We start from the raw sequence: 22,104 nt of genomic DNA, 5'->3' as shown, positions 1-22,104 counted from the left end.
AAGCAGAAAGTGCAGATACTTCATATTGCCTCGATTGGAGTTTACAATTAAAAAAATCCATCTTTCCTTCACGAATCAGAAGAGTAGAGCAGAGGCGACTAAAGGAGAGGCATTCTCTGGGTGAGCTGAGGCACGGTCTTTCCACCTGTCTTGCGGAAAGTGTTTTTCTGAAAAGCTAGCAGCCTATTTCTGAAAGTCTATCAAGTTGAAGAAAATTGAAATTGACCATTAGCTGTCAAGCAAAAGCTGAGATTTTTATCCAAAAGAATTAATTTACCAGTGCATGCACATCTTGGCACCTCCTTGGAATGAGGGTCACAACCAAAAGGGCAGCTTTGTCCCCTCCAAGCTGAGATTCCTTTCTCTTCCTCCTGAGAGGGCTTCTACGTCATCTCTTGCGTGGACCCTGACCCCCTCTCCCTGAGAGGGGACCAGCACCGGCGCCTGGGCACACAATTGCACTCAGTTCCTGGCTCAATGGCTGGCAAGGGAACCGAGGCTGGATCCTTCTGATTCACTCCTGGAGTGGCTTTTCTGCTCCCCGAATGAATCCACCCATTCATCCGAGACTGGAATTCTCAGTGGGGGAAGAGACCAGAGTGACGTAGAACCATCATGGGAGTTGGATGCCCAAGGTCAAGTTCACCAAGCACATGGGATATGCCAGCTATCATTGAATACGTGCTAGGGACACGCAGCCCATGGTCCCCAGAGGGTAACCATTGTTCTGGGCTTTCAAAATGTCACAGTAAGAAATGTCCAATATTGATGCCCTCTGCACACTGTGGACTTTGCACGAAGAGTGAGAGGCCTTTGTTCTCTGCTTCCTCTGTGCATGCAGCCCGCCCACCCCCTGTTTGTTTAGTGGGTACCTGCCCCCTTCCTGCACCATCTGTTCACCCATTCATCCACCCGTGCACCCATTGCCTTTCAGCAAGGTGGTCCAGTGGTGTGCCCTGCTAGGAAGAAGGCATTTGGGGTTCACATCTCAGATTGCTGTCCAAGCCAGTGCTTCTCTCTCTCTCTCCCCGCTCCTTCATGTCCGTGTGTGTGTGTGTGTGTGTGTGTGAGATATGGAAGGAGAAGTAAGTTGAATTAAGAATGGTGACTCCAATCTGACTGAGCCGTCTCCACTGATTATAGCCTTCCCTGGAGCCACACACATGGATGATTTCAGACTTAAGTGACAAGGGAAAGGAGTACTAGAGAAAATCGTCCTACACCTAGATGTCCAGGAGTTTGAGATGAAGGAAATGAGAGTTGGTGCAACGAAGTCTGGCTAGGAGTTAGAGTGCCAAGCTCAGGTTCTGGTTCCCTTGCTCACGGTGTGGCCTGGCAAGCTTTGAACCTTCCTCTGTCTTGTTTTCTCCAGCTATAATGTGGAAGGGATAATCCCCGCAGCCACTTCCTGAAATGAAGAGCCTCTAAGAATGCCATTGTTAAATTGACTGATGGGAGAAGTGGCTGCTGAGACTCTGTGAGGCTGTCTCTGATTGTTCTCTCCCCTCCTGCCTACCTGCCCCCCGCCCCAACACCCCACAGCTCCTTTCTCCTCTACATCCGCGGTACTTCTGCTGTAGGACTTCCCATTCTTCCAGGTATCACAGATGTGCACCGCTCTCCCCTGTAAACTTCGGGAGAGCAGGATCTACAGCTTCACCTTTGTGTTCACGTACTGTCTTGAGCGTGGTAGGTACCTAATAGGTAATTGTAAAACGAAATGAATGGAGTGTAAAGAAAGGACGGCAGACTGCTGGGTGAGACAGAACCACCCGTTCAGTTTCAAACATTATCTCAGTGGGTCCCTTTTCCCTCTAGCATTACCATTGCTATCTTACATTTGTATAGTGCTTTTAACTTTTCAAATTGCGTCCCCTTCCATTATCTGATTTCATCCTCGCATTTACCCTTTGAAGTATGCGTTCAGGTCTTACTCTCTTCCTTTGACAACTTATTAGAATTCAGTTAGACAATACCTGGCAGAACTGGAACTAAGACCTGCATCCTCTGAGTATTCTCTCTGCTTGAACAGGAACATTAGCAAAGTGGAAGACCATTTAACTGATTGGATCCCAAAGGAAGTTACTCGGCTTGTCTAGGGTGTAACGACACTACCAGATTGGGAAGAATTATAGGAAGTTGCCAATTTTCACACAGAAGGCGAGAGATAAAGTCCTGTTTACTGGTGACCTCCAGGTCTTCCAGAGCATCTCCCCTGTTTCGTCCTTGGGGCCTCCCTGCCTGGGGCAGCCATGCCACTCACTCTGTCTGTGACTTTGGACAGGCCAGCTCTCCTCTAGAGAGCGTGGCAATGCCCAGAAGGTGGGGACCCTGTGGGGAGGCTCTGAGAGTCTGTATTTGGGACATTGCTTTGGGCACAAATGTAAAACACCTCATTCTTATTTTAGCTGTTTGAGGGGACTTTTTGTGAATTTTGGAGTAGTTAGAATGTCAAGTATCTTACGTCCCACAGCTTCTTAGTCAAAAGTGTTTTCTTATGTGTTACACTCTTTAAGTAAGTCTGTTGAGATGGCTTTAGAGTTGGCAATTAAGCTATTAGAATCGTTTTCCCAAACTCATTTTTTGGTGGCTAATCCATTAAACGGAGCCCAGTGTAGAGTTTGCACATAGATAATGTTCAATAAATATTTGTTGGTTTAATGAATACTGAACATTTTTAAGTGCAAGAGCTCATGCTAAATGTTGGGGGACCTTCAAAAGGCTATAAAAATCAATGCCTGTCTGCGGCCAGCGTATGGAAGGTGCCAGGGACTCACAGAATGACAGTGGGTCTCTGAGTGTCAGTGTGGTGTCGTCAAAAAAGGCTTCAAGTAGAGGCTGGGATTGTTACTGAACCTTGACCTCCCTGGTAGGTACCGTTTCAGTGGGGAATGCGCAGAACAGTGGGAAGGGGGTGTGGAGACAGAGTGCATCAGAGGACTAGGGGCGGGCGGGCAGTCAGGAGGCCAGTGTGGGTGAGGTGACTAGCGACTTGGGCACGAGGCTTTGTTGCTGAGAGCAGGCACCCCAGTTGGGGCCACGCTGTAGTGCCATGCCGAGGGAGTGAGTTTGAGTGTAGTCTTTTGAAAATTGAAGGTTTTGAGCAAGAAAGTAGGATGACAGAACCAATGATTTAGTTAGATTAATTTGGCAGCGGTCCGAGGAGAACTCAGAGAAGGGAAAGATGGGGGCCAGGGAGGCTAACCTGGGCAGTGGCTTCCAGAATATTTTGACTCCAGCTTGCAATCAGTTGTACCTTTGATAATCACAACACACACACACACACACACACACACACACACACACACATTTATGCTTGAAATACGTTTCACACAATATATGTGCAATGTACTCTGATATCTTTTATTATGTTCTAAGTCATTTTTTATAAAATGAGTCACTTCAATGGATTTCATAACTAATTTTAATACATGTTTACGATGGACTAATGAGTAGCAATTTACATGATCAATGAGGGGTAGGTATTTTACATAGAAATAGTTTGGAAAACACTTACCTAGTAGTTTATTACAAATATTCAGACTATAAGCTAACAACACCTGTGACTTCGGCCAGGCTAGAGGCAGTGTTGTTTATTCGGCAGTTTCCCGTGGGTTATGATAAGAATTACAGAAGGGGCAACGGTAGCAAACACTGGCCATGTTCTTTATGAGAACTGACTCCATAGAGTTGCCAGCTGTCAATCACTTTGAAAACCCAAGTAGACAAAAGCCTCTACTGAGATGTTTAGTTTGTTAGTAATCAGGGAAAAGCAGATTAAACCAACAGTGAGATGTCATTTCACAGTCATCAGACTGGCAAAAGTGTTAAGGGCTGGCAGTGCCAAGTATCTGAGGACGAGGAGCAATGGGAACTGGCATCCACCTCTGGGGCTGCGAGGGCTATAAAATAAGGCAGCCGTTTTGGAGATTCATGCAGGACCTCCCACGGCTGGAGATGGACCTGCCCCCTCACCCGGAGAAAGTCCTGTGCCAGTGTGACAGGAGATGTGTGCAAGGACACAAGGATGTTAGTTGTTTCGTCGTTCATAGATGCCCAACCTATAAAGAATGGCTATAAAATAGCGTGATCTTTTTTTACATAAGGAAATACGTTGTATGTAGGTATAAGGAATGAAGTGGAGCTGTGTGTATTGGCACGGACAGATCTCAGAACCTACTGCTGAGCATACAAAGCTAGTTTCAGAGTGATACATTTGATATTGAACTCTCTATATAAAGTTTAGACCTTTGGACAATACTACATTGTGCTTATAGATATAAACTTACATAGTGAAAGTATGGGAGTAATAAACACTGCGTTCAGGATAGTGCTTACTTTTAGGGTAACAAGGAGGGAGAGGAGGGGACGGAATCCAGCCACAGCCCTCGGGAGCTTCCCAGACCTGGGCTGCTGTACTGCTTAAGGGAAAGACTGGCTGCCTGTGAGAAGGTGACCGCGCTAGGTGGCGGGTGCGGCAGCGTTGTCATACATGCTCTGCAGTTTCTCTGAGTGTTCACAGCGTTCATGACGTTGCCATGCCTGGTCTGGCCCAGCAGCAGGGCCGGGGCTGACCTCGCTGTTCCCAGCCGCAGCGTTAGTACGTCCTGCGGCCAGTAGCTGGGGTGGCCGGGGGAGGTGGGCTCAGGAGCGTTTCTGTCTCAGCCCTCCTCCTCGACCTTCTGCTTTCTAGCAGCCAAACCTTCAGCAGAGGGGAAAAGGAAGAGTGAAAGCTCTTTTTAAGGTTTCTGGTGGGTGAGAGAAGTGAAAATGAGATCAGAGATAGTGCCTCGGAAGCTGAACAGCTGGGCTGCTGCTTCTCAGAGTCTGGCTGTGCCTAAGCCACCTTGACCCCCTCAGAGTGGAAGGTGGGCCATTGGCGGCTTCGCTCAGACTTGTTGAGTAAGCAGGACACATCTTTCACCTCAGAGCGTCTTGTGTTTCCCCTTTATAAAATGTGGAAACCCACTTTCTACCTCTTCCTGTCGTAACAGGTTAAAATGAAAAGATGTGATAACTTGTCTGTCAAATATTAGGAATTTCTTAAAGAGCTGTGTAGGGCGGGGTGTGGGGAGACAAAACAAGAACTTCAGGCTGCCTCTCTGAATTGCCTGCCTTCCTCTCTTTTCTTGACCTTTAAGTGCTCCATTGGCCTCCAGATTTCTTTCACAAATCCTCTTACTGCTCAGGAGGAAGTCACCTCTCAGTTTCAGGCAAATATAGGAATGTGGGCCTGGCAGTGGTGCATTCTGGGGTGGGACTGCTGCTCGCCCCGGAAACAAAAGACCCTTCCAGGTCTTCCAGCCGTGCTTAACCACGGTGTGGCTTTGTGCAGGGCGCCTCTCCGAGCCTCAGTTTGATCGTCGTCATCAAAATACCACCACCATCTTTGCCACAAATATTTACAGGCTGCAGGCAGCTCACTGTATGTCGGGAACAGTTTCTGTTGTTCGTTTTACTATGTACATTGATTTTAGAGAAAGAAACGAGGGACGGGGACACACACGCACACACACACACACACACACACACACACACACGACAGAGAAACGTCGATTGGTTGCCTCCCATACATGCCCCAACCAGGGATCCAGCCCACATGCTAGGAGTGTGCCCTGGCCTGGAATCAAACCCGCAGCCTTTCAGTGTACAGAATGGCACTCCAGACAACTGAGCCACACCAACCAGGGCTCAGGGCTGCCCGGGATAATTTTTTTAAAAGCATTAAACTCATTTAGCTTCACGGTGACAGTGACCCTGTAAGGCATATTATCGTTCTATTATATAGACAAGGAAACTGAGACACAGGAAGGTTAGATGACTTGTTCAAGGTCTCAGCTGGCAGTTGCCAGAGCCAGGACTTGGACCCACGCAGTCTGGCTCCAGAGTCCATCCCCTAATCCAGTATGCGGTCTCTTGTGTGAAATACAGGAGCCTACCCCTTTAAACGAGCTGATGAATCAGAAGCACAGAGCACAGAAAAACCTACCATAGCAGATACTCAGTAAATGGTCACTTTGATTGGATGATCTCACTGAACATTCTGTGATTCATTCTGTCTTTACTTTCAGAGGTCAGGCTGGGAAGCAGTGGAGAAGGAGGGATCATAACTGAGCTGGATGATTGCTCTGGTCCAAGTCACAGAGTCATGCCTTTTATTTTTAAACACACACATACCTCCTCAGCCTGGTGGCAAGTCAGGGTAGTGTTCTGTGTGCTCTGGTTTTGGATCCGGCTAATTTAGGGAAAGGACTGAGGTGGGGCTGGACAGGCTGTGGACATAGGCACTGCGAATGGATCATTTGCAGCTCAGTTCGTTTCCCGTTCTGATGGGGGTCTCTCACATCCTTGCCCAGGCTGAACTTTGGTTGGCCCATTGGCATTGTGGCCAGCTGGCCCTTCAGGGAGGATGGCATGGCACCCAACAGCAGCTGCTCTGCCGGAGCCAGCTGACTCTCCATAAGCCCTGCCTGGCCCTGGCTCTCGGTTTTCTCTCTCATTTTCAAGGTGGCGGTAGCCTTGGAGGGGCCTCAGACCAGACAAGGCAACGACCCAGGATCGAGTAACAGAAGGCGGCGGGGGGCGGGGGGGGTGCTGGAAGGGATTGTCCTTCCAGCCTGCAGAAGCTGCTGCCTCTCGCCCACCTTCCTGCTCTTGCCCAGACAGTGACTCAGGCCCAGACCACTCCCCCGGGAGCCAGGATTTCAGCCACTATCAACTGCCGCCTACTCGGTGCACTGCCCTCCCTGCATTGTCACTTGCCTCCCCTTCCCCTCCCCCAAGAACTGTGGTCTTTACCCAGCTAAAGACATCAGAAAGATATAAGTGGGGTAGACTGAATCACTTCGGCGCCCTTTTGACTCCCCAGCCAAGCTTAGGCTCATTCACGTTCAGTAGAAACAAATTCTGGAGGCCAAGTGAAGACTAGGGAAGAACATGTAGGTTTTAGCTCCTTTACAGTCTTCTTTGTCATGGGAGTGCAGGACTCTCCAAAGAGGGCAGGGCTCGAAGGATCTGCTGGGGTGGGGTGACCAGGGGATCCCCACCCATCTGCCATCTGGGCCTGCCTCTTGTCTCTGCCTCTGCAGTTGAGGGGGTGGGGAAACAAAAGATTGAGAAGCCTAGCAAACTGAAAATGCAGAAGAACTGTTTTTGTAAATAGAAATTACACAAGAGCAGGAGTGTTTTTGGAAAGGTTTTACTGAGACAGACAGAATTAGCCAACTGGCATCATGCTGCTAATAGAGATATTTACTGTTTGAAAAAGTATATTTGTAGCTTTGGAGAACATCCTGTTGACTTTTCTTTATTGTGAAGGAAAATAGAACCTTTTCCCCCGTTTTCCCTCTGTACACATAGAACTTTTTTCTTGTCTGAGGTGGGGCATGTTGGGGGGTTGGAGAAGGGTAGGCTTGAGAGAAATGTTTTCTTCATTTTGCTGCCGAGACCAAAATATCCCTTCCCCTGCCCTCTGGTGCTCATATTTGTGGAATGGGAGGCAGAATCACGGAAGGAATCCTGCTCCAGAGGCTGGGAGCTCAGAGCCCTCTTGATTTCTTCCGGAACACAGAGATTCTCTGGGGAACAAGCCTTGTCTTCTCTCTGGACCTCGGCTGACCCACCCAATTCCAAGGGGAAAACCCCAAGGAAAGCTGGGAGGAGGGGAAACCAAAGTCCTGAAGGCCCATGAGCCTGTCCAGGGCCTGGAGGACTGCAGCCTCAGCCCCGTATCCCCGGCTGTACCAGGGCTGCGCCGCTCGGGGCGATGCTGCGATGCGGTCTCCCTTGCCGCATGCTTTCCAAAGCAGCTGTTTCCCCTGCGGAAGTCCCTGCATTCCAGCAGGCGACTAGAACCCTAGGCTTGGAATCGGGAAGTCAGTGAGGAGAGGCCGCGGCGCTGGTTGAGGTCTCATCGTCGCTCTTCCCCGTCACGTGCCTCCTGCCACCTTTCACCACTTCAGTGGTGCAGAATCTGATCGGTCCATCAGGGTGCCTCCTGCAGTTTCCTGGCTATTTCTCTGGCAGGGTAGAGCGTCTGTGCCTCTTGGCAGCCTCAGAATAGACCCAGGAGACTCTCCTCCCTTTGAATTTCCTCTTAGGCTCTTTAAAATGTTTTCCCTTGACCCATATTCTGATGACTTCACCAGGCTTTGCTGCCAATGCCAAAGGCCAGTTCTATGTTCCTGGTCTCCACTAAATGTACTTCCCCTTGACCCCAGCTGGTACCTGAGGTGGCTGGTGATACCCTGTTTAGGTTTTGTTTTAGTAAGATAAAGATTGGGAGACCAAAGACAATCGATATTTCCTTTCTTCATTCTTTATGTAGCCTTGTCTAAGAGTAGCTTTTTACAGGAATCTTAATTAAGAGTATGGTATTTTATGGGGATCCTGGGGCAGTGTACCTATTTTACTCATTCATTCAGTGATTACTATGTGCATAGAACTATAAGACTATAAGACTATAAGCTCCATGAGATCATAGAATGAGTCTGTCTTGTTCATCCTGATATCCCTCAAACCTAGGCTAGTGTTAGGCATAAAGGAGGTTGAAAATAGCACTATGCATAGTGTGGTACTTACAGGAGTTACAAAGAAGCATAACATTCATTCCTTGCCTTTGAGGTGCATATATGTCATAATCAGAAAAGATGTATACACATCAAAATTAACCTGCACCCAAGTAAAATTTACTTTAGTAGTGAAAGGATGGCTCAGTCTTAGGAAAGGTATTTGATAGTTCATCCTGATACTGAGCTGTAGGTGGACAAACTGGCTTCTGAATGCATGCTGAAAAGGCACTGATATCATTTAAAAATCCAATCTTTATATCTTTCAGTAAACTAGGAACAGAGAGATACTTTCTTACTTCCAGGTCTGGCTGAAACCATCACCCTCTTTCATGTTTAACAGTAAAATATGATCAGACTTGAAACATTTTTACTAGTCAGAACCAATTTCTAGCCAATGCCATAATACAAGACAAGAAATAAGTATAAAATATTTGGAAAGGAAAGGGAAATGTCATTATTTTCCAATGATGTGATTCTCTGCTTGGAAAACCCAGTGAGTTTTTGTTTGTTTGTTTTTGTCTGGGTGAATTTCTTGGGCTAGATAGGTTAAGTATATAGGTGTGGTGACTGGTTTATTTAACACCCAATAGCTTTCCTGTGTATTGGGAAGATAAAATGAAAAAGTAAATTCCATTCATAATATAACCAAAAATATAAAATTTCATGGAATGCACCTAAGACATATGTAGGGCTAAAAACTTCACATATGTGTTACTTTGGGATCTTAATATTTAACAAAATAAATTTGGAGGATCTATATGAGGGGAAAAAAAAAGCTCCTAAGGCTAAAGGACATAAGAAAAAGACTTAAGTGGGAAAAAATTTTATGCCCCTGAATGAGCAAACCTAATATTTGTAAAGATGTAGGTTCTTCAAAAGTTAATCTGTAAATATAATGCATTTTCAGTAATAAATGTCCTGGCTGGGAAGGGGATAGGGACACACAGGTGATTTTGAAGTTTTATCTTAAATAGTAAAATGAATTAAAATAGCCAAGAAATTACATATAAAAGAAATGTAATGAGCTCTAGCTAGTATGGTTCAGTGGATCGAGCGCCAGCCTAAGAGCCAAAGGGTTGCCAGTTCGAGTCCCAGTACAAGGCACATGCCTGGGTTGCAGGCCTGGTCCCCGGTAGGGGGCGCACGAGATGCAATCACACATTAATGTTTATCTCCCTCTCTTTGTCCCTTCCTTCCCCTCTCTAAAAATAAATAAGATCTTTTAAAAAAATGTGTACTAAATAAATGTAACTTTAAAAAAAAGAAGAAATGTAATGAGAAGGGATTTGCTTGATTGGGTATTAAGAGCTAATTAATTGATTAACCTAAATAATTAAATCTATATTATTTGGTGGAAGAGTAGACAGGTCTACAGTATAATAGAAATATTTAACACTGATAAAATGATTTTTCAAAGATAGATTGTTTTTAAAATCATGTCAATATACCTGGCTCACCATATATCCAAGGCTCTAAATGGAGCAAAGATTTAAATGTAAAAAAATAAATCACTAAAATTCACATGTAATTTCAAGGGGCACAGAATAGCCAGAACAATATTGATGAAGAAGAACAAAGGTTCACACTTCCCATCTCAAAACATACTACAGATTTACAGTAATTAAGACAGTGTGGTACTGACCTACATATAGGTATGTAGATCAATGGAATAGAATTGAGAGCCCAGAAATAAACAGGAGGGGGAACCCAAAAAAACCCTCAGAATTCCATCTTCTGGAGGGCAAACCGCTTGTAATACAGGCTTCCCCTATTAGTTGAGTGTTCTAGGAACCCATCTGTATCAGTGCACCAGCTGACATTGGTGTGAGAGGCTGTGTTTGGCTTCAGTGAATTTTTTTGGAAGGCTCGGCGCATTTGCCCATTTCATGATCGGTGATTTATAAGCGCACCTGCCCACACTGCACTGAGTGTTAAGCAGTTTTTGACCAAAACCAGCATGACCCACTCTCCCTATTCACCTGCTCTTGCCTCGAGCGCCTTTTTTTTTGTTTCCCAGAGTGAAAAGATGTCCTCAAAGGGAACTATTTTGCACATGTGGATGAGGTGAAACAAAAAATGGTAGGAGCACTAAAAGGTGTAAAAATTGACAAGTTCAAAAACGGTTTTGAGCAGTGGAAAAAAGTCTTGAGAGGTGAACTGCATCAAATGGAGAGTACTTTGAAGGTGACTGAAGTTTAAACAGGTAAGAATAAATACACAATTTTTTATAAATAAATTCCTGGGGTTTTTTTTTGCGGGGGTTGGGGGGGGGTCCTTCCTTGTACATTTATGGTCAGTTGATTTTTAAGAAGAGTACCAGGATGTTTCAGCTGGGACAGAACAGTCTTGTCAACAGTGCTGGGATAACCAGGCATCCACGTGCAAAAGAATTGAAGTGGAACCCTTACCTCAGACCATATAACTCAAAGTGGATCAAAGACCTGAATTTAAGAGGTAAAACTATAAAACTCTAAGAAGAAAACATACGGGTAAATCTTCATGACCTTGGATTTAGCAAAGAATTCATAGATACAATGCTAAAAGCACAAACAACAAAAGAAAAATAGATTAGACTTCTTCAAAATCTAAAAGTTCTGTGCTTCAAAGGACACCATTAAGAAAGTGAAAAACAAATCACAAAAGAGAGGAAATATTTGCAAATCATACCTGATTAGGGACTGGTATCCCAAAAATATAAAGAACTCTTACAACTCAACAATTTTTTTTAAAGCCCATTTTTAAAATAGGCAAAGGATTTGAATAAATGTTTCTCCAAAGAAGATACACAAATGACCAATAAGCACATGAAAAGATGCTTATCGTCATTGGTCATTAGAGAAATGCAAATCAAAGCCATGATGAAATAGCCCTCATACACACTAGAATGGCTAAAATAAAAAAGACAATGACAAGTGTTGGTGTAGAGGTGGAGCAGTCAAACCCTCGTGCGCTGCTGGTGGGAATGTAAAATGGTGCAGCCACGTTGAAGAGCGTCCAGAAGTTCTTCAGAAGGTTCAACATTGACTTAGCATATGGCCCAGCAGTTTCACTCCTAGGTATAGACTCAAAGGAAATGAAGACATATATCCACACAAAAACCTGTACATGAATGTTCATAGCAGCATTATTCATCATAGTCCAAAAGTGGAAACAGCCGAAATATTCATCACCTGATGAATGGATAAAAATATTATTCAGTGATTAAAGAAAGGAGTGAAGTACTGACACATACTGCAGCATGGATAACCCTGGAAAACATTTGCTAAGTGAAAGAAGCCAACACAAAAGGCCAAATATTTTGTGATTCCATTTATATGAAATGTCCAGAAGGAGCAAATTCATAGACACAGAGAGTAGATCAATGGTTGCCAGGGGGCTGTGGGAATACAGAGAGTGACAGCTAATAGAGATGGAATTCTTTTGGGGGTGATGAAAGTGTTCTGAAATTAGATAGTGGTAATAGATGCACAACTCTCTGAATATGCTAAAAACAATCAAATTGTGTACTTTGAAATGGTAACTATTATGGTATATGAATTACAGCTATTAAAACTATTACTTAAAAATTAATAAACTAGGTTCTAAGTAAAGATGACAGCTAGAATACATAATATTTAATTTCTCTCACAAATCCCATACCAAAAAAACACAGTAAAGTGATTTTTTTTTTAAAGGCATAAATCTGCAAATGTAGGGGAAATAGAAGTGACATCAACAACAACCTTTGGGAAGTGAAATGCAGTTGCATGCAGTAATTGACTTAGCAGTTCCAAGGAAGCCAAAGCCTAAACTGGCATTTAGGAAAACCAAGAGTTGTCCAGATTACACCACTGAATTCTCAAAGGCTCAGGAATTGGTGGCACTGGGTACCTCTAAAAGTAGGGTGGAGCTGAGCACTCAGTTCAGGAGCTGTTCGTGACTAAGATCAGAGCCCTACCATCTCCTCCCCAACTCCATTTCACAGGGAGACAGTCCCTCATCCCAGCAGAAGAATGAAGGGACTCCCCTGGGTAGTGTGAAGTGGAGTTTCTATCCCAGGGCACACAAAGGTAGATATACTGTGTGACACTAATAAAGCTTAACCTTTGGGACCCCTTGTCTGCATGGGCCGTGTCCAAGGTCCTGGAGGGAAGGAACGCTAGCATGTATTCGCATGATCCTGTCTTTTTGTAAACTTCGGAACGTATTTATATTATACTCAGTTAAAACCTCTGCTTTCACTTCTTAGGTCAGGCAGCTTTGGAGTAACCTGCACCTTTTGGAGGATAGGATGGGAGAAGGGGTTGTTTGTAAAGACATTTTTAGAAAACTTTAAAAACAAGTGAGAAATTACAGATTCCTGAGTTGGAAATACGCAAAGGGTACCTTTTTTGGCCATCTTTAAATTTATTTTAAAAATAAGGAGGAAATTAGAGCAAAGATAATGGAACACAAAACAGAAGTGATAGAGATGAGCCATTAAATTAACAGATATTATTCTGAAATCAAGTAAAGTGTAACAAAACATTTTAAAATTGTACCAAAAGCTAGTAATTAAGAGTGAGATCAATTTTAAATAGGAACAATGATTATTTGATGAGCCAAGTGAAGAAGAGGAGCAAATCAAAACATTGATTAAACATGTAAATTGCTGGTGGATTTAACATGAAAGGCATAATGAAGATAGCATAGAACTCAAGGAACTTCCAGTCAAGATGGCATCATAGGCAGACATGGCTCACCTCTTCACACAACCACATCAAAATTACAACTAAAATATAGAACAGCCATCACTCAGACCCCTCAGAAATCAAGTTGAATGGAGGTCTTGACAACTACGGAATTAAGGAGACCACATCCGTCCAGACTGAGCCTGCAAGCTGGTGCCATATCTGAGACTCCACCAAGAGGGCCAAAGCTGTCTGACCCACTTTGGAGATCCCCAGAGATTCCACCTCACCCCACTTACAGTACCACGCAAGCTGCTTTTCCATATGAGTGGCTGGTCTTGGCACACGCTTCACAACTTCCTAAATCCTATCAACAAACAAGAGCTGGCTTCAGTGAGTCCCAGGCCCAGCACTAGCAGCAGCCAGCTTAGGTTCACAGCTTGGCTTCACCTGGGAACCTCCAAGCCCAGCACAAGTAGCAGCCATCTTAGATTGCATTGTAGCTCAGGCAGGGTGGTTCCAGGCAAAACACAGGCGGGGGTTGACCATGGCCTGCACCACCTGGGAACCTGAGGGCCACTGCACCCAGTGGACAGCTACAGACCACATTGGAGCAACACGAACCTGCTCGTAAACAGCTGATCCTCCACAGAAGGCAGAGGTTGGTGGTCAGTGGTCACAGCCAATCCTTGCAGCTGACTGATTGGGTAAATCCTTCCCATTGATCTGCCAACAGAAACCAAGGCTCAACTACAAGAGGTGGGTGTACTTAGCCCACATGAAGGGCGCACATCAAGTTACCCGGCTTGGGTGACAGGGGAGGCTGTGCCACTGAACCCTACAGAACACCTGTCACATTAAGCCACACTACCAAGACAGGTAGTCAAAGCAGCTCTACTTAATACATAGAAACAAACACAGGGAGGCTGCTAAAATGAGGAGACAAAAAATGATGGCCCAAATTAAAGAACAGATCAAAACTCTAGAAGAACTAAACAAAATGAAGATAAGCAATCTATCAGATGCAGGGTTCAAAACACTGGTTATAAGGACGCTCAAGGAATGTAGTGAGGACCTCAGCAGCATAAAAAAGATCCAGTCAAAAACAAAGGATACATTAATTGAAATGAACAACTTACGGGGAAGCAACAGTAAAATGAGTGAAGCTGAGAATCAAATAAATGATTTGGAACATAAGGAAGCAAAAAACAACTAATCAGAACAAGAAGAAAAAATAATTCAAAAAAAATGAGGATAATGTAAGCAGCCTCTGGGACAACTTCTAGAGGTTCAACCTTCACATCATAGGGGTGCCAGAAGGAGAAGAGAAAGAGCAAGAAATTGGAAATCTATTTGAAAAACTAATGAAAGAAAACTTTCTTAATTTGGTGAAGGAAATAGACACACAATTCCAGAAAACACAGAGGGTCCCAAACAAGATGGATGCAAAGAGGTCCACTCCAAGACACATCATAATGAAAATGCTAAAGGTTAAAGATAAAGGAGAATCTTAAAAGCAGCAAGAGAAAAGAAGTTACCTGCAGGAGAGCTCATGTAAGACTGTCAGCTGATTTCTCAAAAGAAACTGCAGACTAGAAGGCATTGGCAAGAAATATTCAAAGTCGTGAAAAGCAGGGACCTACAGCCATGATTGCCCTGCCCAGCGAGGCTGTCATTTAGAATCAAAGGGCAGATAAAGAGCTTCGGCGGGGGTGGGGGGGGGAGAGGAACTAAACGGGTTTCTTATCACTAAACCATTATATGAAACGGTAAAAGGACTTATTTAAGAAAAAGAAGATAAAGACTATGAACAGTAAAATGGCAAAAAATACAAAGCTATCAACAATTAAATCTAAAAAACAAACTAAGCAAACAAGAAGAACAGAGACAGAATCGTGGATGCAGAGAGCATTTTGATAGTTGCCAGATGAGAGGGGGGTGGAGGGATTAAGAAATACAAATAGGTAGTTACAGAATAGCCATGGGGATGTAAAGTACAGCACAGGAAATGGAGCAGCCAAAGAACTTACATGCATGACCCATGGACATGAACAATGGCAGGGGGGTTGCCTGAGGGAGTGAAGGGTGCTTGGTGGAGGGGGAGCAAAGGGGGAAAAATCAGGACACTTGTAATAGCACAATCAATAAAATATAATTTTAAAAACTAAAAATATAAAAAAAGAACTCATGATACTCCCTCCTACAAGGACACCAATGACAAACTGGTTACTCATTAATGCAGAAAGCATTAAGATTAGTCACTGTATAAGAAAATTTGAAATATGCCCTGAAATCTTAGTTTATTTATAAAAGATGAGATTTTCCTAAATTTTACAGCAATCCTAAAATTTATATTTATATATTACCAGCATTGAATTATCGTTCCTTTTTTTCCTCTAAGAAAATGGTGTTACCAACACTATGTCACATGAAGAGGCAATCATAGACTCTGCAGCCAAAAAATGCAGGGAGGTAAATACAGAGGTGTGTCAGGCAGATGATTAATAAAAATATTAGGTTATTCTTGATTTTCTGATGTTCATATTATTTGTCAGCTTTTATAACTTGTAACTTATTATGCTCTTTTCTCTGTCTAAATAAACATTCACTTTTATGCCTCTTTTTATATTTACAATTTTGTATTCTTTTTCTTTAAGAGGCCATGGAAAATTGTGTAAGCTTCAGGCCCACAAAATCCAGACCCACTTCAAGCGCAGTTGAGGGCAGGACTCCCATACTTAAGGCAAAAAGGTGAAGTGAATAAATGCATGTGCTGTGCACACACGTGCACGAACACAACCTCTTCTATTCACTGAGCTCCCAGATTGCTGAGCCTGGGCCTTTATCCTCAAGTCATGCGAGTGGAAGAGACTTCTCTAGGGAATTTTACCTGCCCAGGAGAAAAAACTAGATAGCGACCTCAGGAGTTCCCCACAAAACTGCTCAGCCAGATCACCCTACACAACAGGCAGGCATTATTCACACACTCACAGCTTCTAGTCAGCGTTTTTGTCCCCGGTCATATATGTGAGCAGATAACCAGGAATTACCAAACATCCAAGGAAAGTATATAGTATGAAAAATGAAAACTAAAACAGAAAAAAGCAACTTGAAGGGAAACAAACTATGAAGAAACTTTTGTGAAGCTATCATTAAGATCCTCACATAAGTCATCCATGAAATAAAAACAATACCATAAAAAAAAATTCTGAAAAATAAAAAGAGCTCTCGGAAATTAAAAATATGGTAGAAATGAAAAACTCTTTAGGAGCCTTATAATATAAGGAAATACTGAAAAATAGAAAATTAGGGGATAAGCCAAAGAGGGTCAGCACCAAAACTGTAAGAATTTCGGATGTAAGAAACAGAAAATGGGGGCAAGGAAACACCAACAATGAGGTTTTGTTTTTTAATCTCAGAACTAAAGATTATAAATTGCCAAACTGAAAGAGCCCTGTTGAGGATCCCAGCACAGTTGGTGAAATTAGATCCATAAGGTATATGAACATAAGAACTGACAAACTTGCTTGCGTAAGGAAAATAAACAGCAGGTCACATACAAAGGGTGGAAATCATAGCAGTACTGAGAAATGAGAAGCCAGTGAGGCAGTGCACTTTGAGAAGTGATTCTTTGAAATCACTTCTAACCTATAATTCTATACCCAGTCAAACTAACCAGTGTGACAGTAGAATAAAAAGTGTTTCGGTAAGCAAAGACTCAAAAATTATCTCCCACACATTTCTTCTCCACCCAAATGAGGAGTAAACCAAGAAAGAGGAAGACATGGAATCCAGATGTCAAAATTCTGGGGAACCATGCCTGGGGGTGTGTGGCACAGTGGATTGGGTGCCAGCGTGTGAACCAAAGGGTGGCTGGTTCTATTCCCAGTCAGGGTATATGCCTGGATTGTGGGCCAGGTCCCAGTTAGGAGTGTACCAGAGGCGACCACACATTGATATTTGTCTCCCTCTCTTTCTCCCTCCTTTCCCTCCTCTCGAAAAATAAATAGCATTTTTAAAAAAAAATTCCTGGGAGGCAAAAGGAATCTCTGTGAGGAAGGCGAAGGGGGAGCCCAGGAGGCATGCTGCACACCAGGGCGGGAATAACCCTTTCAGGCTGGAGCAGGCCAGAGTGGAAATAATAAAGCACCTGATAGAAATGAATATATTGGGAGTAGATTTAGACAGCTGAGGTAGAATTAAGGGTAAATACATGGAAAATTAAGCACGTGAAAGAAAAGTGACAACTGTTAACTCCTTTCATTAATTTGTAATGAGAACAAAAAGTTATGCAGTGCTACTACTTTTATATTGCTGTGTAACAAATTGCCCCACAATTTAGTGTCTCAAAACAATACCAGTTTGCATCGGCTTGGGAACTCTGGAAGCGACAATTCAGTGTGCATCAGCCAGAATTGCAGTCTTCAGAGGGCTTGGCTCAACTGAAGAGTCTGCTGGCTGCCATGCACAGGAAGGAAAACGCATCCCATTATGCTCCTAATAGTTTACTTAGGATTGCCCTCAACCGGTCATAATTGAACTGTATACTAAGAGGAAGGGGAGTTGCAGGTATGCCTTTGTGTTACAGACGTGGAGACTGTGAAGAGGTTTCTTTGTTTAGTTAAATCTTCCTCTTCTAAAATAAAAAGTCAACAGCTAGTGCCTAAAACCTAATGCTCAGGGGGTAGTGATACGCACATTTTTCCGTGGAGATGCAAAGGTGCGGACCAAAAACCCAGCGCAGGTGACAGTGCTCATCTCAGCAAATGAGGCTCGGAGGGCCCAGAGCCTAGTGTCTTACTTAACCAACCCCAGTGCCTCATTCAACGATTCACAGGTATACATTTGATAAAAGTAGACTTAGAGGAATGAAAGGAAATCATAAAAGGAAGAGTAAGTAAAGGTGCATTTTTATGTTGAGGTGGAGGGGGCAAGTCTTTCTGTATGAGGACACCGAAAGGAGAAATCGTAAGGGAAAAGATAGATTTGCTAGATTTGACTTCATACTCAATACAAGCTTCTGTACCTTAAACACACACGTCCAAAGGGGAAAGACAAACCCCAAGCCAGGAAAAATCCTGATAAGCAGGCCAAGTGGCTGGTGGTAAAATGTTAACTATTTCGGTCTTTTAAAAACACAAACTGTTTCAGTCTGTCTCTAGGGCAACTGGCAAATATATCAAGGCCTTGAAAGTATATATCCTTTGACCCAGCAATTCCAGTTCTAAGAATTTATCCTATGTGACTAATTTATCCTATGTGACTAATCCTTGATGTGCAGAGAGATTGAGCTATTAGAGTTTTTTGTTTATAATAATAGATGAAAAATTTGAAATAATTGAAGTGACCACCAGTAAGCAGTGTGAATTACAAAAATAAAACCGATGGTACAGGTGCACAGTGAAACACTAGGTCCCTCTCAAAAGCCAGGCCGATGAAAACTATATTGGCATACACACACATTCATGATGTGTTTCCTCTATTTTTAAAATTTATTTAAACATATATACATGTGTACATATATGTGTGTACACACTGAAGTTCAGGTTATTACTGTTTATTTTTCCTTGGGACTCTGTGTGTGTGTGTCATTTGTGTTTTTCAATGTTTTCCATGTTTTTGGCACTGATCAGGTGTTATTTCTGTAGTTGAGAAAAAAAACTGAAGGAATTTTTTTAGTTTATTTGAAAAATATGGAAAGTACAAAGAAGAAAACAGTGACCATATTCTCACCACCTAAGAGTTTACCACTACTAACATTGGGCATATTTGCTTCAGATTTTTATTCTTTCTGCAAATTTTTGAAATCTAACACCAAAACAATAACCTTAGTTATTTTTTAGACATCAGACTGGACTGTTTTGGGGTTGTGTTTTTTTTGTTTTGTGTTGTTTTTTTTTTTTGGCCTTCTCCCCCCTCCTTCTTTCTCTCTTTTACACTTTCCTGTATTTCTCAAGTTTCCTCTGATGAGCATACATACAGTTTCTTAAAATACATACAGTTGGCCCTTCGTATCCCGAGTTTCACATCCATGGACTCAGCCTCATGTTGACAACAGTGTCCATGGTTGGGAAGCCGCGGACACAGAGGACCACTGTTCTACGTTGTGGTATCTGAGGGAATCGAGCCTCAGCAGGTTTTGGTGTCTGCAGGGAGTCCTGGACCCAGTCCCCACTGGATGCCCAGGGACAACTGTATGACAAATTCATGTGAGCAAGTATGAAAATATTAGAAAACTGGGCCAGGCGTCAGAGCCGGACGGCCCGTCCCTGGCTCTGTGGTGAGCCGGCAACGTGGCCCTGGGCTGGTCACCGAACCTCTCCAGGTCTGCTTTCTCATCTGCAAACCGAGAGGGTTAAACGGGGGGTAGATTTCTATGGTAACTTACAGTTCTAAAAATACTGTGGTTCTAAATTGAGAATGAGAGAGATGTGGCTCCGCCAATAATGGACTCGACGTTCCTAATTTCTTGGTACCTAGTCTGTGGTATTAGGCTCCAAGTTAGAGTCCGGTTGAAGCCCACTCTGAGAAGTCTGGCATTCTCCCCTACGCCCCGTGTTCTTAGCACGGAGACTCAGTTTAGAACCGAAGTTGTAGATTAGCTGGAAAGGCCATCTTATTCCAACTCCTCTCTTTTATGGTTTAAAAACTGAGTTCCAGCAAGACTGCAGTTTGTTCAAATCACAAAACTAGTCAGAGGCTGAGACCAGGTTTTCGGATTCCTGGTCCAGAGCTTTTTATACCACAGCTTCGTGCAAAAAGGATCGGTCTTTTCGCAATGCCACCCGGGCCTCATTTGCAATGTCACCAAAATGGTCCTTGAGGGCAGTTGTTCACTGTCCAAAACCACCGTGTCCGTCCACTATAATCTGATTTGGGGGAACGTAACTGGGGCCCAGGGAGGGGACCCAGGAGTTATCTGTCCTTCACCTTTCCTCATTAGGTCTGGGAAAGGGAAATAGCAATTTTACTTTTTCTTCCCTTTTCAGTTCCATAGCTTACCTTGCCCCCTGGTAATTATATAGCCAGAGATTATTTGTTTACAGAAGCCACGTGAATCAGCCAGCCCCCAAAGGGTTAACACTCCCAAATTATGGGGTGGGTTAACAATAAACAGGATGTCCTCCAGAAATTAAATTTAAACCACTGTGACTCAGGCTGGCCCATCCTCTAACCAGATCACTGTCTGGGGTTATTATCGGTGGTTAATTATACCACTGGGTTTAGCAACAGTGTTGGTCAGTTTGGGCCAGGAGAAGCCAGGCTCCGGGAGAAGGGGGTGCGGAGGGAAGGGGCCGGATGGAGGGGGCGGTGCAGCCGGGAGCGGGAGGTTTGAACAAAGAGCCGGGAAGTAGTGAGAGTGCTGGTCTGCGCACACCCATGGGTGCCTGCTGTAGCCCTCTCCCTTCCTTGAGCCCCTCCCCGGGGAGGAGGCCTGAAATCCGAGCGTCTCCAGGTGTCAGGATGAGCTGTTTGCCTTCTAGCGTGGCTGCACTGCTTTTCTTCTCAAAATTGTAGAATCATAAAATGTTCCGTGCCTTAAGAAAGCTTCCAGATTATTTAGCTTCACCCTCTTGCGACACCGAGCAGGACGCTGAGGCAGAAGGTAGTGGTTAGCTGGCGAAGGGCAGCCTGCTGCGGGGAGCGGAGGCAGGGCCGGCGCCCAGGCCGAGACTCCTGGGCCCCGCCCTGCCCTCATGCCAGGCTGCCCTCCACTTCTAAGCGGGGAACCTGAGGAGCAGGGCCTCCTGGCAAGTTCAAGGCAGCCTCGGGCTGGATTTCACACTCTTCTAGGAGTTTGCTGCATTGAGATTCTGTCAGTCCTCATGGGAAGTAGCCCAGCCTGGCTGGTCTTTAATGTCTCTACAGTTTGGCATCGCTCCCCAGCCATGCAGGCCACCCTGCAGAGCCACAGTCTGTCCCTCTGTGGAGAAGCAGTGAGGCACCTCATGCAGATACATGGTTTTCAGGGTGTTTTTAAAGACATGTTTCCAAGGATAATAGTGAGCCTGTAGTTTCTGACTTTGTAGCTCCTTGAGACACAAGGTCCACGGTGACTGTTACTTGTACAGTATCTCCCCTTTCCTGCCTTCCCCTTCGCAATGTATTTTAACAGCCGGCGGTTAGGAAAGGTGCTCTGGGGCAGAAGCGGGTGCCTGGGCCCTCCATCCGACACTGTCCACGGGAGGATGACTGTCCCAGAGCCCGGCCCGGCCACTGATGGTCTTCGACCCACCGGGCCCATGGAACGAGCAGCGAGGAGCGAGCCGCGGTCACTGTTCTTTACCTTCGGCGCCCGTATTTCATCAGTTCTTTTTGGACACATCCCCATTTCTCCTAATATTCCTCTTTGTCCCTTTGTCTTGTAGGATTCCTTTCAAGATTGGACAGCCCAAGAAACAGATTGTCCCCAAGACAGTGAGTAGCCCTGTTCCTTCCCTTTGAGACTCAGTCCTGTCTCACACGGCCTTTGCCAAGAACCAGAGCTTTGACCAAACCCCTCACGGGGCTGGGAAGGCAGAACCTGGGCCCTGTTGCGCTGGATGGTGCGGCTCTAGAACTCTGCGCCGACGGCCGCTTGCAGGGACCTCCTGTCCTAGGACGTTGGCCTCCTTCAGCTCAGCCTGGGTGGGTGGAAGAGGTGGATTCCCCGGGCGAGAAGGAACACACCGCTTCGGACAGCTCATCTCTGGGATCAGTCCGAATGTTCCTGAGACGGAGCCTGAAACAGGGACCCCTGCCAAGGACACATCCTGGGCCTTTATCTCAGGCCACTTCAGGCTGCGTGTGCGACTGAGAAGCTTCTCTGGGACTCCGGGTCCATTTGTCTCCACTGCTAAATGCATCCCTAGCCAGGACCCAGAGGCACTCAGCAGCAGGGCAGG

The 22,104-nt window shown here is 44.6% G+C and overlaps 1 protein-coding gene across 1 annotated transcript in view; it reads left to right on the top strand.

Moving 5' to 3' along the window:
- Positions 1-22,104, top strand: part of BIN3 (bridging integrator 3) — a 41,306-nt gene that overhangs the window by 1,572 nt on the left and 17,630 nt on the right. Inside the window, exon 2 of the mRNA XM_054578976.1 lies at positions 21,589-21,637. Within this exon, the coding sequence (XP_054434951.1) occupies positions 21,589-21,637 (49 nt within the window). The remainder of the gene's footprint in view (positions 1-21,588; positions 21,638-22,104) is intronic.

Source organism: Pteronotus mesoamericanus, unplaced genomic scaffold (genome assembly GCF_021234165.1).
Source record: "Pteronotus mesoamericanus isolate MK-2021 breed Mesoamerican mustached bat unplaced genomic scaffold, CSHL_Meso_final contig_502, whole genome shotgun sequence".
NCBI lineage: Eukaryota > Metazoa > Chordata > Mammalia > Chiroptera > Mormoopidae > Pteronotus > Pteronotus mesoamericanus.
This window is presented reverse-complemented; position numbering and strand designations above follow the sequence as displayed.